Below are 13,679 nucleotides of genomic sequence, written 5' to 3'. Positions count from 1 at the left end.
TGTAGGAGAACGGATAAATGCAGAGAGGAAATCAGGGAAGTAAATGCCTCCATGTCCACCATAGACAAGTTGATACAAACAACGGGCTTTGTAGTGTTGGTACTTTCCTACTTCAAGCAGCAGACAACCCTTTTGCTTAACTAGTGCAATTGATATTCCATTCCATTAACTGTATACAGGCAATCCTCAACTTACAACCAGTCACTTAAACTACTTAAGATCCAGATTCAAACTTCTAACAGATCCCACTCCCCCGCACCACCACCCCAATGTAGAAAAAGAGCAGGCTGAGCTGGAAGGCGGGGTTAAATGTGTCATCAGTTTGGAATCCTTGCATTGCCACAAGAGACTCAAGTCCAGCCGCCTGTGAATTCCGTTCACCTTTATCTAGTGGCAATTTAGATTTGACCATTGGTTGACCAGATTCTTGTGTATGGGTAGCATAATAAAACTCTTCCTGTGCTTTGAACTCAGGGAAGGCTCCTGGTTATTTGAATTCACATGACCAAACTTTAGGCACTGGGCAACTGGACTGCATTTACGGTTGCTTGCAGCATCCTGATTTCACGTGACTGTGTTTTGCAATGGTTGTGTGGAAACCTGGCAGTTATTTCCAGGTTTTTGGGGTTTTTTTTGTAAAACCATGCCCATAGCAAACCACTGGTTTGGTTTACGACTGGTTGGGTTCATTTAACAACTACCTCAAAAAAGTGTTGTAAAGTCAAGTTAGTCCGGTGTTTTATGACAGTCAACAAGTTACAATCGTGATGGCCAGGCTCCATCACGATCCTAAAATAAAGGCGACCTATATTTTGCATTGTGTATACAATTCATGACCTGGCTATATTTGGTTTTAAAATTCCCAAGCAAATCTGCAGCCAGACCATCAGCCCAGTTTCTATAACTCTGTCTTAGGTCTCTCTCTCTCTCCTCCATTTGCCATTTTGATTTGGTCAGCAGATGAACTTGCAAAAAAAAAATCTCAGCTCAGCCTAATCTGGCTATAGATGTAGAACTGCAGTTTGGAAGGGCCGCCAATAAATATCAGTTCTCTTTTGAAAGTCCTACCTAGATATGTTGGGATTGCTCCGTATTTTCACATGACACAAGATGTTAGGCAATTGTTTAGGCACCAATACTCGGATCTGGTCAACTGCACTGCAGAGCTTCAGGTAACCCAGATAAAGTCCGGGCGGAAGCGCTTCGCTGCTGTTCTGGTGGTAAGCTAATTTCTCCTGGAAAAAAAAATCATTCATAAGAAATGGCCATTAAGAGGATAGCCTGCTCTTCCCCTTGAAGTCTTGCTGAAAAAAAATTTCATGAAATCCAAGAAACGGGAAAAACACGACTATCAGGCACTAGGCTAGAAACTAGGTGATGGTGAGTTCTAGTCCTGCGTTAGGTGTGAAAGCCTGCTGGGTGACTTTGGGCCAATCACCAGGCGACGGTGAGTTCTAGTCCCGCCTTAGGCATGAAAGCCAGCTGGGTGACTTTGGGCCAATCACCAGGCGACGGTGAGTTCTAGTCCTGCCTTAGACATGAAAGCTAGCTGGGTGACTCTGGGCCAATCACCAGGAGACTGGGAGTTCTATTCCCGCCTTAGACCCAAAGGCCACCTGGGTGACTTTGGGCCAATCACCAGGAGATGGTAATTTCTAGTCCCGCCTTAGACATGAAAGCCAGATGGGTGACTTTGGGCCAATCACCAGGAGACTGGGAGTTCTAGTCCCGCCTTAGACCCAAAGGCCAGCTGGGTGACTTTGGGCCAATCACCAGGAGATGGTGAGTTCTAGTCTCGCCTTAGGCATGAAAGCCAGATGGGTGACTTTGCCAATCACCAGGAGATGGTAATTTCTAGTCCTGCCTTAGACATGAAAGCTAGCTGGGTGACTCTGGGCCAATCACCAGGAGACTGGGAGTTCTATTCCCGCCTTAGATCTAAAGGCCACCTGGGTGACTTTGGGCCAATCACCAGGAGATGGTAATTTCTAGTCCCGCCTTAGACATGAAAGCCAGATGGGTGACTTTGGGCCAATCACCAGGAGACTGGGAGTTCTATTCCCGCCTTAGACCCAAAGGCCAGCTGGGTGACTTTGGGCCAATCACCAGGAGATGGTGAGTGTTCTGAACCAGCCCTCTTCTCGCACCCCTAATCAAAAGAAGAGTCTGGAAAGCGTCCAAGACCAAAAGGCTTCTGCCAAGTTTTAATTACACTGTTACAAGAATACAAGAGCTTGACTTCTCAAACGGAAAAGTTGCTTTCAGCAACCAGCCCCTCCCCAAACACTTCTTTTATAGAGAGCTCAGGGCGTGGTCTCCCTGTGCCTCCTCCCGAGGAGTCCCATAGCCTTTCTTTGTTTGTCCCTGCTCGTCTGCCTCCTGCGTCGGGCGTCCTTGAACAGGGCCAGCTGTGGGTCATCATCCTCCGCACTCTCGGGCTCACACAGCTGAGAAGAGGTTCCCGGCTGAGGACTCTGCAAAGTCTCCAAATCATCATCAGCCGGTTCGTTTCCCTCCTCCCCCTCGTCTGAGTCCTCCGATACATCGGACCCGGCTGTCGGACCCACAGGCTGGCCCTGAGTCACAACAGTGAGTTCTAGTCCCGCCTTAGACATGAAAGCCAGCTGGGTGACTGGCTTTCAAGGGCCAGGAAACAGCGAGTTCTACTTCTACCTCTTTCTACCTTAGGCATGAAACTGGCTGACTTTGGGCTGATTGCTAGGAGTGCGTGAGTTCTAGTCTCACCTTAGGCGTGAAAGCCAGCTGGGTGACTCTGGGCCAGTCACTCTCTCTCAGGCCAGCCCACCTCACAGTATTTTTTGTGGTTTCCCCAATAAGAGGAGTAACAGGCCTTTTTGCCGCCTTGAGTTATTTTTTTAAAAATAACAATGGTGGAACAAAAACGATCTACCTAAATAAGTAAATAAGAATCCACCCAGGGTTAAAAGACAGGTGGTGAAAGGAGAAGCAAAATCAAACTGATCAATTTGAGTTAAAGCTTCGGCGGAATCCTTTTGTCTGTAGTTTCTTGGTCCTAACCCGCATCCAAAGTTCTCAAGAGACTGGGGAGTCAGCAGCCACATTACAGAGGATTAGGTCTTGAGGAACAGCCAGACGGAGGCTGCAATCTCGAGAAAGAGACAAGCAGCCTTGAACTAGCGCTACCTTTAGCAGTTTGGCCTTGGCTAATCCTAGCAACCCCTCTGAACAAACGCTGGATGCTCCAAGCGCCTTTTGTCGTCGTGCAGATGCTTAGCCGCAGCAAAAGGAAATGGAAGGACAGAGAAATCTCCCGAGGGGTCGGGAAGAGAAGGAAGGGATAGGCATTCGTTGAAGGGGATTCTTTGCCTAAGTCCTGCTCAAAGAGTTGGAAGAACAACTGTGACCGGAAGCGGAGACAGCAAATGTCTCCACAAGAATTAGCTGAATCCCTGGTGGAAACCTCGGCAACTGGAGACCCATTCTTTCGTTTCTGCTGAGGGACACATACCACAGGGAGAAAGTCAGCCATGAACAACATAAGGCTAAGGCTCTCCTGCCTCAAGAGAGCTTAGTGGGATCTGAATTTTAATTAAAAAAGAGAGGGGGTCTTAGCCCCTTAATATAGTTTTAATGGCAGGATTTTGTCCTGAATGATGAATAATATCTAAATATAAGATTGATAAAGTCTGCCACTGGTTATCTATCTATCTATCTATCTATCTATCTATCTATCTATCTATCTATCTATCTATCTATCTATCATCTATCTATCTATCTATCTATATCTATCATCTATCAATAAAAAATAAATAAAATAAATATCTATCTATCTACTTACCTATCTACCTACCTATCAATCATCTATCTATCTATCTATCTATCTATCTATCTATCTATCTATCTATCTATCTATCTATCTATCTATCTACCTACCTACCTACCTACCTATCTATCTATCTATCTATCTATCTATCTATCTATCTATCTATCTATCTATCTATCTATCTCTATCAAATTTATTAGCCATTGAATTCTGTCTGGCCACTGGTATTTTACTTATTTACTTACTGACTTAATTATATATTGGCCACCCATCTTAGCACAGGTTTTTGTCCTGAATGATGAATAATATCTAAATATAAGACTGATGAAGTCTGTCAGGCCACTGGTATTTTATCCGTCCATCCATCATCTATCTATCTATCTATCTATCTATCTATCTATCTATCTATCTATCTATCTATCTATCTATCTATCTATCTATCTATCTATCTATCTATCGCCACTGGTATTTTACTTATTTACTTACTGACTTAATTATATACTGGTATGGGCCACTCATCTTAGCACAAGGTAACTGTGAGCAGCTTAACCATGTTAAACATCCAATGTATTTTCTGATTAGTGTGGAAGCCTCTTACCAAAATCCAAGCTCTCCTCTGGTCCACCCTAGCAGAGATAATCTACCTGGAGATACTCAGGATCTGTGACAGCCTCTGTATAAATCATTTCTCCTGCCATTAAGGTAGTATTTCTAAATCTTGGCAGCTTGAAGATGGCTGGAATTCAACTCCCAGAATTCCCCAGCTTTGCTGCCTGCAGAATTCTGGGAGTTGAAGTCCACCAAATCTTCAAGCTGCCAAGGTTGAGCAATGCCACATTAAAAGTGATTATTTCCCCCTCTCCCCTCAATAACTGAAGGAGAACCTTGCCTTTTCTGCTAAGAAGGCCCAATGAGTTACCTGCAGGGTCATGAGAAGGACATCCAGAGCTGTAGGTTCTTCGAGCGAAGAGATTGACTTGCGACTGGTCTGGAGCTTCAAGAGAGGGACCCAGCGAACGCTCTCAAAAGCCTGGTTGGTCTTCACTTCTTTTAGGGTGACCACCAAAATGTTCCCCTGCTTGTCTTTGATGGGTTCAAAGAACACCTGGCCCAGGTCTTGGATTCCTAGCAGACCCTACACAGCAACCGAGAGAGAGGTGACAGCCTCACATGGTGTATCTACTATAGGTTGGCAGGCGCACAATGCAGTTGGGCGTGTAATCATCTAGGTCAGGGGTCTTCAACCCCGGCCCTTTTATGACTCATGGACTTCAACTCCCAGAATTCTTCAGCCTGGCTGAGGAATTCTGGGAGTTGAAGCCCATGAGTCATAAAAGGGCCGGGTTTGAAGACCCCTGGTCTAGGGTGGATGTTTCATGTTTTCCTTGGTAAGAAAATGGCACAACTAGAGTTGTTCAGTTAACAACTGTGGCAAGAAAGGTCATATGATGGGACACTAGTCATTTAATGAATGCTTCTGTTTTAGAAACAGAACGGTTGGGTTCCATTCTGGTCGTAAGTTGGGCTACCTGTAAAATGGCACTGAAGTGACCATGTTTCACCCTTTTAAGATGTTGCAGGAGCTTAACTTGGATCTGCTTAATAACCACGTGATTCGCTGAACGGCCACAGCAAAAAAAAAAGGTCATCAAATCAGGCGTGACTTACTTAACCGTCGCCTTGCTTAGCGATGGAAATTCTGTTTCCAACAATGGCCGTTGGTCAAGGACAACCTGTGTGCGCTGGACAGGTGCGTCCTAAAATCTTTGGATCTGTTGTGTCTGAAAGACGCAGGTGTTTACCTGCATCTGTGAGATGGCCAGCAGCATCTTGAAGCGCGTTTGGAGAACGCATGAACAGGAAGACTGGGAGACAGCAACGCACTGTCGCAGCCACATGATTTCATCCCACATGCACGACACCTGCGGCAAACGCAACAGAAGGGTGTGCACAAATCAGGCAAAGGTTCTTAAGTTTGACACCTACCCCCCCAAACCGGGATCAACTCTGTCAAACATCTCCTGTCCCCTTTTTCTGCCAAGAAGATGCTATATATATGGTTTTTCGGGTTTTTCCCCGCGTAGAATTAGAGGTGTAGGCGCAACGTTTCGACGGAATCCCATCCGTCATCATCAGGCTTTAGCTTCCTTCTTCTGGGAGAAGCATGTGGCTGATTGTTCCTCTTTTTTAAACTGCCAGAGGGGGTGTGTTCTGTGGAGGTGTGCTCTGATTGGGTAGGGGACCAAGTGTGTTCTGATTGGGTGGGAGTGTGTTTTGAATGGTGGGTGTGTTCTGATTGGGTGGGGGGGTGTTCTGAGTGGATGGGCTGGTCTCAGCTGCCAGCTCCAGACCTGAGCTGGTGAGTTGTGCTGCTTTTGTTCGGCTTCGTGTTTGTGGTGGTGCCATGTTTTTATAGTGGGTGTCAGTTTGCTTATTGTGTGGTTTGGAGGGGTTTAAAGTGGCTGATGTTGCAGCTGTAGTTAGGTTTCTGTTTTGTGGTTGTGTGTCTTTATCGTTGTGGGTTCGGATTTGCTTTTTGAATGGTTGTGTGGTGGTGATGTCATGTGATGTTATCATGAGTTTGGGTCTGGTATCATTCTTGGTGGTTGGGCCTCGTCTGTCAATCAAGGCGGGTTTCCAAATGGCTGGTAGACGAGAGGTATCATCTCGTTTATTCATGCTGTGGGGGCGTTTTTCTATCTCAATGGCTTCTCTGATTATTCTGTTGTTAAAATGTTCAATTTTGGCGATAGTTTTGGTTTTTTTAAAATCAATTTCATGTCCCGTGGCTTCAAAGTGTTGGACCAGGGATGAAGTTTGTTCTCCCTTTCTGAGTGAGTTTTTGTGCTCTTCAATGCGTGCACTTATTCTTCTGTTGGTCTGTCCGATGTATGTGGTGGGGCAGGTGGTGCATGGGATTTCGTATACTCCTTGGTTTTCTAACCCAATTATGTCCTTGGGGTTTCTTAGGATGGTGGATATTTTTCTGTCTGTGTAGAATGCTGTTTTGATGTTGTGTTTTTGGAGGACCTTGCTGATTCTGTCTGTGGTCCCTTTTAAGTATGGGAGGAGGGCTTTGCCATTTTCTTGTTCTCTGTCTTGGGTTTTTGTGGGTGTCTCTCTTCGGATTAAGTTGGTAATCGTGTTTCTTTGGAATCCATTGGCTGTTAGTACATTAGTGAGAGTGTGTAGTTCGGTTTTTAGGTGTTGTTCGTCGTTCAAACCGGGAAAAACCCGAAAAACCAAGGATCCATATATATATATATATATATATATATATATATATATATATATATATATATATATATATATATATATATATATATATATATATATATATTTCAAATGTTAACTATTTAGATTACCTTGCTAGGCCCCAAACATGGGGCAAATCTTTATTTCCTGTTTTCAGCTGAAAACAGGAAATAAAGATTTGCCCCATGTTTGGGGCCTAGCAAGGTAATCTAAATAGTTAACATTTGAAACATATCTTCCCTTGCAGAAAAAAAAAGCTAACAGAGCGAGAGAGACCTTGTGGCTTAGAGGCAAATAACACTGCCTCATATGCAATCAGCCCTGGTTCGAATCTCAGAAGGGTATAGCTGGCTGATGACGACTAAGGAGTCAGAAATGCATCCCAGTTTCCCTTTAATTCTTTGTTAGTAATTTACACACACACACACACACACACACACATATATATATATATATATATATATATATATATATATATATATATATATATATATATATATATACAAAAGCCATACTGATAGGAAGATTCAAAAGAGGCTATTTCGGCAGGTGACACTTCACCGCGCCTCATGGGATGAAGGGAAAGAAACACTGCCGCTAAACTCTTCAATAACAGCAAATTAAAACCTCCTAAAAACCAGCAAATTAAAACCGGCTAAAAACAGTCATTATGCATCAAGCAGGCCATTATATCAAGTCAACAGCCTTAATTAACATATGGAGCCACTTTAGGTGCAGAACGCCTAAAGCCAGGGTGAGTGGGGGCGATACTTCACGTCTCCAGATGTTAATTGAAGCAGGAAAATCTGGTTCCAAAGGCAGATAGGTCTGAACACAGAGTCTTCCCCCTGGGAAGCTGTGCCGCAAAGGGCTTACCGATCGCGGCACACCTGCTAAAACCGTTAATTTTTTTTAAAAAAGGGGCTCACCTTAGTGAACCAGAGGAAGTCCTGCATAAGCAAGCAGGAGTAGGTGTCATCAATCTCCACCACCGGGATCTGGTCTTCGGGGGTCACCAGAATATTGTCATCCTTGTAGAAAATGGAGGCGAGATAGAGACCCCTGGGAAGTGAGGAAATAGGTTGTTCGTTTATCAAAATACAACGTGTAGAAATGCCAAGAGAAATGAAAATAATTAGCGTAGGGTAAAAAGTGAAAATGTCTATGGAGATTCTCCATCGTCCAGGTCATGGTTGGCCCAAAGGGGCTTTTTTTTTCTTCAGGAGGCAACTGGACGTTCTTGATTGTTCCTTGAAGGCCTTCATTCCTTCATCCAAGAAGCTTCTTCAGCTCTGACGGCCTGGTGGAGAATGGAAGGATTTAAATTCCCGGCAGGAAAGATTTGTATTCCTCTCTGGCAAAGAGGGCTAGCAAGCAGATGACTGCAAAGAACAGAAATCCTTCCATCCTCCACCATTCAGTCAGAACTGAAGAAGCCTCTTGGAGGAGAAGGAAAACGTCTTCACCGACGTCCAACTCTTTTTAGATCAGTGGAATAAGGTAATAATATACAACCTCATTTTTCCCCCTTACTTTTACGTAGTAATACACACTGCCCATTTCTACGACGGCAAACCTATCTCATCAGCAAAACCCAAAACCAAAGTTTCATTTCCCCCCCCCCCACCTCAAGCGCAAAGTCCAGAAGCAGTTTCCAGGCAGAAACAAAACTATTCTTTTTTTTTAATCAAAGCAGTCAATTTAGCCAACTCTGGGAATCAAAGCATCCTTCCGGAAGAGAGAATATACTTGTGAAGGATTCTCTCACCATGGATGATGGTATAGGGTTTCCTGCCTGAACAGGGGGTTGGACTAGATGACCTCCAAGGTCCCTTCCAACTTCATTATTATTATGATGATGACAGAGAGAGACCTTCTCCCAACGTTTCCCCTTCGTCCTCACATGTCTGGGAAATATTAGTCTTTTTAAATAATAATAATAATAATAATAATAATAATAATAATAATAATAATAATAATAATAATAATAATAATAATAATAATTTTATTCAAATACAAATAATACAAATAATACAAACACAATAAATCTAAATAAAAAACCAGTATAAAAATACAAATATTACAGTGCACCCACCCCGCTGGAGACCATTTTTATTACCTATATTTCTTCTCCTATAACAACTAACAATATGCAAAATATTTCAATTGTGCCCTTACCCCATTCCAAAACAGCATATATTCCTGAGTAAAGTTTATTCCCTTTGCCTTCCCCCGGCACTGTTTTTATAATAACTTCCCATATTTCATTACAGTTATTTACTTTAATCATCCCTTTTTTAAGGTTAATTTCTGTCGTTAATTTATCATTTATTGCCCTGTTCCATATTTCATCATACCACTCATGTCTTTGAATGACTCAATTCCGTCTCCAAGATTTAGCCATCGCTCATCTAGCTGCCATTATCAAATTTACAATCAATTCCTTTTTTTTTTGCTTCATTTATATCTTGTTTTCCCACCAGCAACGGTAACGCCATCCTCGGTGGCCTATTTAAATTTACATTCAAGGACTCAAATAGAAAGTTCAACAGCCACGGGAGCAGATGCAAAATCTTACATTCTGGAGAACACCTTTCCCTCCCACTAAACCTTCTTACCTTTTCAGGGTTTTTAAAAATTTGCTACCAGGATGAAAGAGATATTTGAGACTTTTGGAGACGGAATGTTTTCTGCTCTGCGCTTGATTCTTACAAGGTTCTGAAAATCAAGGAGAACACGTAGAAATGGTTACATATCCAAATTCTATTGCTGTTTTTTTTTCTTTCTTCCCCTTTCCTCCTTAATTCTGGCTACATTAAAGGTGCATGAAGGAACCTGGAGAGATTTAAACCGAATCAGTGTTAAGATGCAGAAGACACATCTCAGTGATCCCAACCAAGATCTTTTAGCGCAGTGATGGCAAAACTTTGGGGGCTCGACGTGTCACAAATTCGGAAAATGCCTAAGTCGATTCTGTTGGCATGCCAGCCCTAACCCTTCGAACACAAGTGGGACAGTTCTTCACATATTCATTTATTTGAGGGGGGAAAAATACAGCCCTATCTTGTGTGCCAGGTCTGAGAAATAAAACGAATCAAGAGAGATTGGAGGAACTGAATATGTACAGCCGGGAAGGACAGAAGGAAAAACGGTGACATGATTGAAACTTTTAAATATATTAAGGGTGTGCATGAGGTTCTAGAAGGCAGTGCTTTTCTTACTAAGCAAAAATCAAGAATGCATATAGGTTCAAGCTTTATTTATTTAGCGTATGGCTGGTCACACACAGAATTAAAAGCACTTCATATTTACAAGTTAGAACAGTTAAAACATTTTTTTTTAAAAAAGAAGCAATTATAAAACCTAAGAGGAAACCAGAAATAACATTTCAGAGTTTAATGTCGAGTTTGGAGATCCAGTCAGTAGCTGCCCTTGTTACACAGAGGAAGTCCTTAAAATCTTTAAAATCTCCTGGGTATTGTTCAAGCTAACAGGAGAGAAGTTCAAAAGTAATTTTAGAAAGTATTACCACACAGAAAGAGCGGTGGAAGCTTGGAACAAACTTCCAGAGAAGACAGTGGCTCAATTGCCAGTAACTGAGTTTAAACATGTTCGGGATAAACACATGCCCATCATCTGACAAAATTTAAAAAAAGTTAAAATAATAATAATAAAAAATAAAACCTCAAAGGGCAAGGGTTTTTTCTGCCATCAGTTTTCCATATTTCTAAGTGTGGCACTATGCGTTATATAAAGAAATGCCAGCTAATTACAAAAATGAAATACGAGTAAAACGAACTCATTTTTGAAGGGCCCAGAGGCTGAATGAGAACATATCTTATTCTCGTGTGGTCTCCAAAAATCACACGACGATAGGGCATGCTTTCAAGAAGAGGTACCTTGATAGAAAAGGTTTGGGATGCTAGTCTTATTTTGAATCCATTGGATAATGGGGTATTATTGTAGACTGTGATGTTAAAGAAACTAATTTGATGTTGAATATAAAAAGGATAGTTTGTTTATTATAGAAGAATGGGTGTCTAAAGTTTTGAATCTTGCAGAGATGTCTAAGATTTTTTGTGTATTTGAAGGATCATTCACAGGAAAGATATATTTCAGTTTGGACGAGATGGATAGATTATATTTAGAACAAATATGGGACTAAAAAGTTCCATTTAGCTTATGAGTAGATTTTAGTGGGATATTGTTATTGGTACTTTGATTGTAGTTATGTTAAAGGGGAGTTAAAGCACATTATGAATTTGGTTAATTGTATACTTGTATAATTTTTATTTAGAATATGATTATTATAACTATAATCCTGTATTTAGCATCTGGGAAGTGGGGGGGGGAAGTGGGTGGTTCTGGGGTGGGGGGGATTTGGGGGTAAATAAAAAGAAGAGGTGTTGTCGGCTGTTGGTGAATGCCAGCGTGCCACCCAAAACATGATGGTGTGCCATCTTTAACATGTATGTCATAGGTTCGCTACCACTGATCTCTCGGTATCTTTTCACTTTAACCTTTCTTTTTTATTCCTTTTCAGCTCTTCAAAAAATCTGTGTTTTTTTCCACGCATCACTTCTGCGGCAGCCGTGTTGCTTTTCAGCTTAAATTTTTTTTTGCCCCTCTTTGCTATTTATGGATTTCTTTCTATGTTGTTAACATTGTTTTCTACAGCTAATTTTTGCTCTTCAAACCTTTGCGTGCTAGCAGGCAAGTGACAGCCAGTTTTTAGCGCATGACATGCGGCTGTAAGATAAGAAGGGTGAAGAACAACTTAAAATGACTTTATTACCATATTACTTTAATTGTACACTACATTGCTGATTGCGTTCATCTTAATAACCCTGTGAGGGATGTCATAATTATTCTAATTTAAAGCGGCAGAAAAATTAAAAGATAAGGAAACCTGGTCCCACTTGTTCCAAATGAAATTCAGGGAAAAGAGCAAAACAGCAACTGGATCTGCCTTTTTTTTTAGATCTAATCTATTCTATCTGGTCAAGCTGTTCTGGGTGTTGTAAGTCGTTAAGATTTGATCCCACATTTCTCAAGAAGTCACCTTGTTGGCTGTGACAATGAGACTTCCACTATTCTTGTATTTTAGTCTTCTCCTCTTGCAAGGGGTCCTTTAGCTCTGTCAGAGCTGGGACTGGGTGCGAGGTTAAACATCTGGAAAAGGCCACAAGCTCTCAGGATGGCTCATCGGTAGCAGGCCCCAGATTTGAAGAACACGCATGGGAAAATGGCTTGAAGCTCAAAACATGCGGAGCAGCTCTTGAATCCAGGTCATCCTTGACTTACAACAGATCGTTTAGTGACCACTCAAAGTTACAACAGCACTGAAAAAAAAGTGACTTAGGACCATTTTTCTCCCTTACAACCGGTGCAGCCTCCCCGGGTTACATGATCAAAATTCAGACGCTTGGCAACTGACTCGTACTTATGCCGGTTGCAGTGTCCTAAGGTCACATGATCCCCTTTTGTGACCTTCTGACAAGCAAAATCAACGGGGAAATCCCGATTCACTTAACGACCGTGTTACTAACTTAACAAATGCAGCGATTCACTTAACAACTGTGGCAAGAAAAGTCATAAAACGGGGCAAGTTCTCAGGATGGCTCATCCCAAAAAGATGTTTTCATGCCTGCTGCTTTGCTACCCGAACACTTTGAAAACAATGGCCTACAGTAGATTTAAATGTACTTTTGCCATCTAAACAGTCTGGGCAGGATTAACTAGAAAGCAACCCATTAACAAACTTGGAATAAACCACGGAAGTGCTCTCCGGCTGGATGTATTTGGAAGTAGTTGGTCAGCTCCAGTGGGCAGACCAGACGGAGCAGTCAACTCTGCAGGAACACTACGACTACTTTTATTGAGATGGCTATAGTAACAGAAACTTGTAAGCCTTGATTGTGCTTTACCGCCAGACAACCAAGAGAGGGGCTTACTTGAGCAGCTTCCAAATACTATCGTGTTTTGCAGGGCTTAAAGACCGTTTCAACCAACTTGGCCAAGGTAACAGCTCCTGCGTATTTCCATCAAGGCCACCTCTATTATTCTCCCCAGCAGGTGATATATTAAATTTAACATGGTGTTTCTCAACCTTGTCAACTTCAACTCCCAGAATTCTCAGCAATGGCCACAATGGCTGGGGAATTTGGGGAGCAGAAGGCCACGGATCTGGACATGACCAACGAGGGCAAACACCTGGAAACAGTGGCATGAGCAAATACTGGTATGTTCAATGAGAAACAATGTTTATAGCTTATCTCAGTCACACATGTGCATTTTTGGCATGTCAGGAAGGCTTGTTTCTCTGTAGCAATAGAGGAGAATATATGTAGTTCAGGATTGAACTGTGGTACAGTCTGAGCGTGGCTGTTTTCTTGCAGACATTTCATTACCCAACTAAGTGACATCATCAGTGCTAGAAGAGAGTGGGGTTTGTTCTCTGTTTATATATTAGTGGGTTGTCCTAGTTAGTTTGGGTGGGAGTGTTGATTAGGCTGTTGTTTAGTGTTAGTACCATCTAGTAAATGCTGGAGAATTCCTGGAAGCCTGGCTCTCAGACAGATCAGCCATCAACAAGCACACAGAGATAAATGACATCTAC

The 13,679-nt window shown here is 42.3% G+C and overlaps 1 protein-coding gene across 1 annotated transcript in view; it reads right to left on the bottom strand.

Annotated features, from left to right (window-relative positions):
• LOC310646177 (ankyrin repeat and fibronectin type-III domain-containing protein 1-like) overlaps positions 1 to 13,679 on the bottom strand; it is a gene marked incomplete at its 5' end in the record, with an annotated part of 598,148 nt that overhangs the window by 8,909 nt on the left and 575,560 nt on the right. The window contains 5 exon segments of the mRNA XM_083372437.1: positions 1,069 to 1,235; positions 4,725 to 4,940; positions 5,608 to 5,727; positions 7,990 to 8,122; positions 9,679 to 9,778. Of these exon segments, the coding sequence (XP_083228563.1) occupies positions 1,069 to 1,235; positions 4,725 to 4,940; positions 5,608 to 5,727; positions 7,990 to 8,122; positions 9,679 to 9,778 (736 nt within the window).

The sequence above is a fragment of the Vipera ursinii genome (assembly GCF_947247035.1).
Source record: "Vipera ursinii genome assembly, chromosome: 13".
NCBI classification, from domain to species: domain Eukaryota; kingdom Metazoa; phylum Chordata; class Lepidosauria; order Squamata; family Viperidae; genus Vipera; species Vipera ursinii.
The sequence above is the reverse complement of the archived record's forward strand: the minus strand, read 5'-3'. Positions and strand labels throughout refer to the sequence as shown.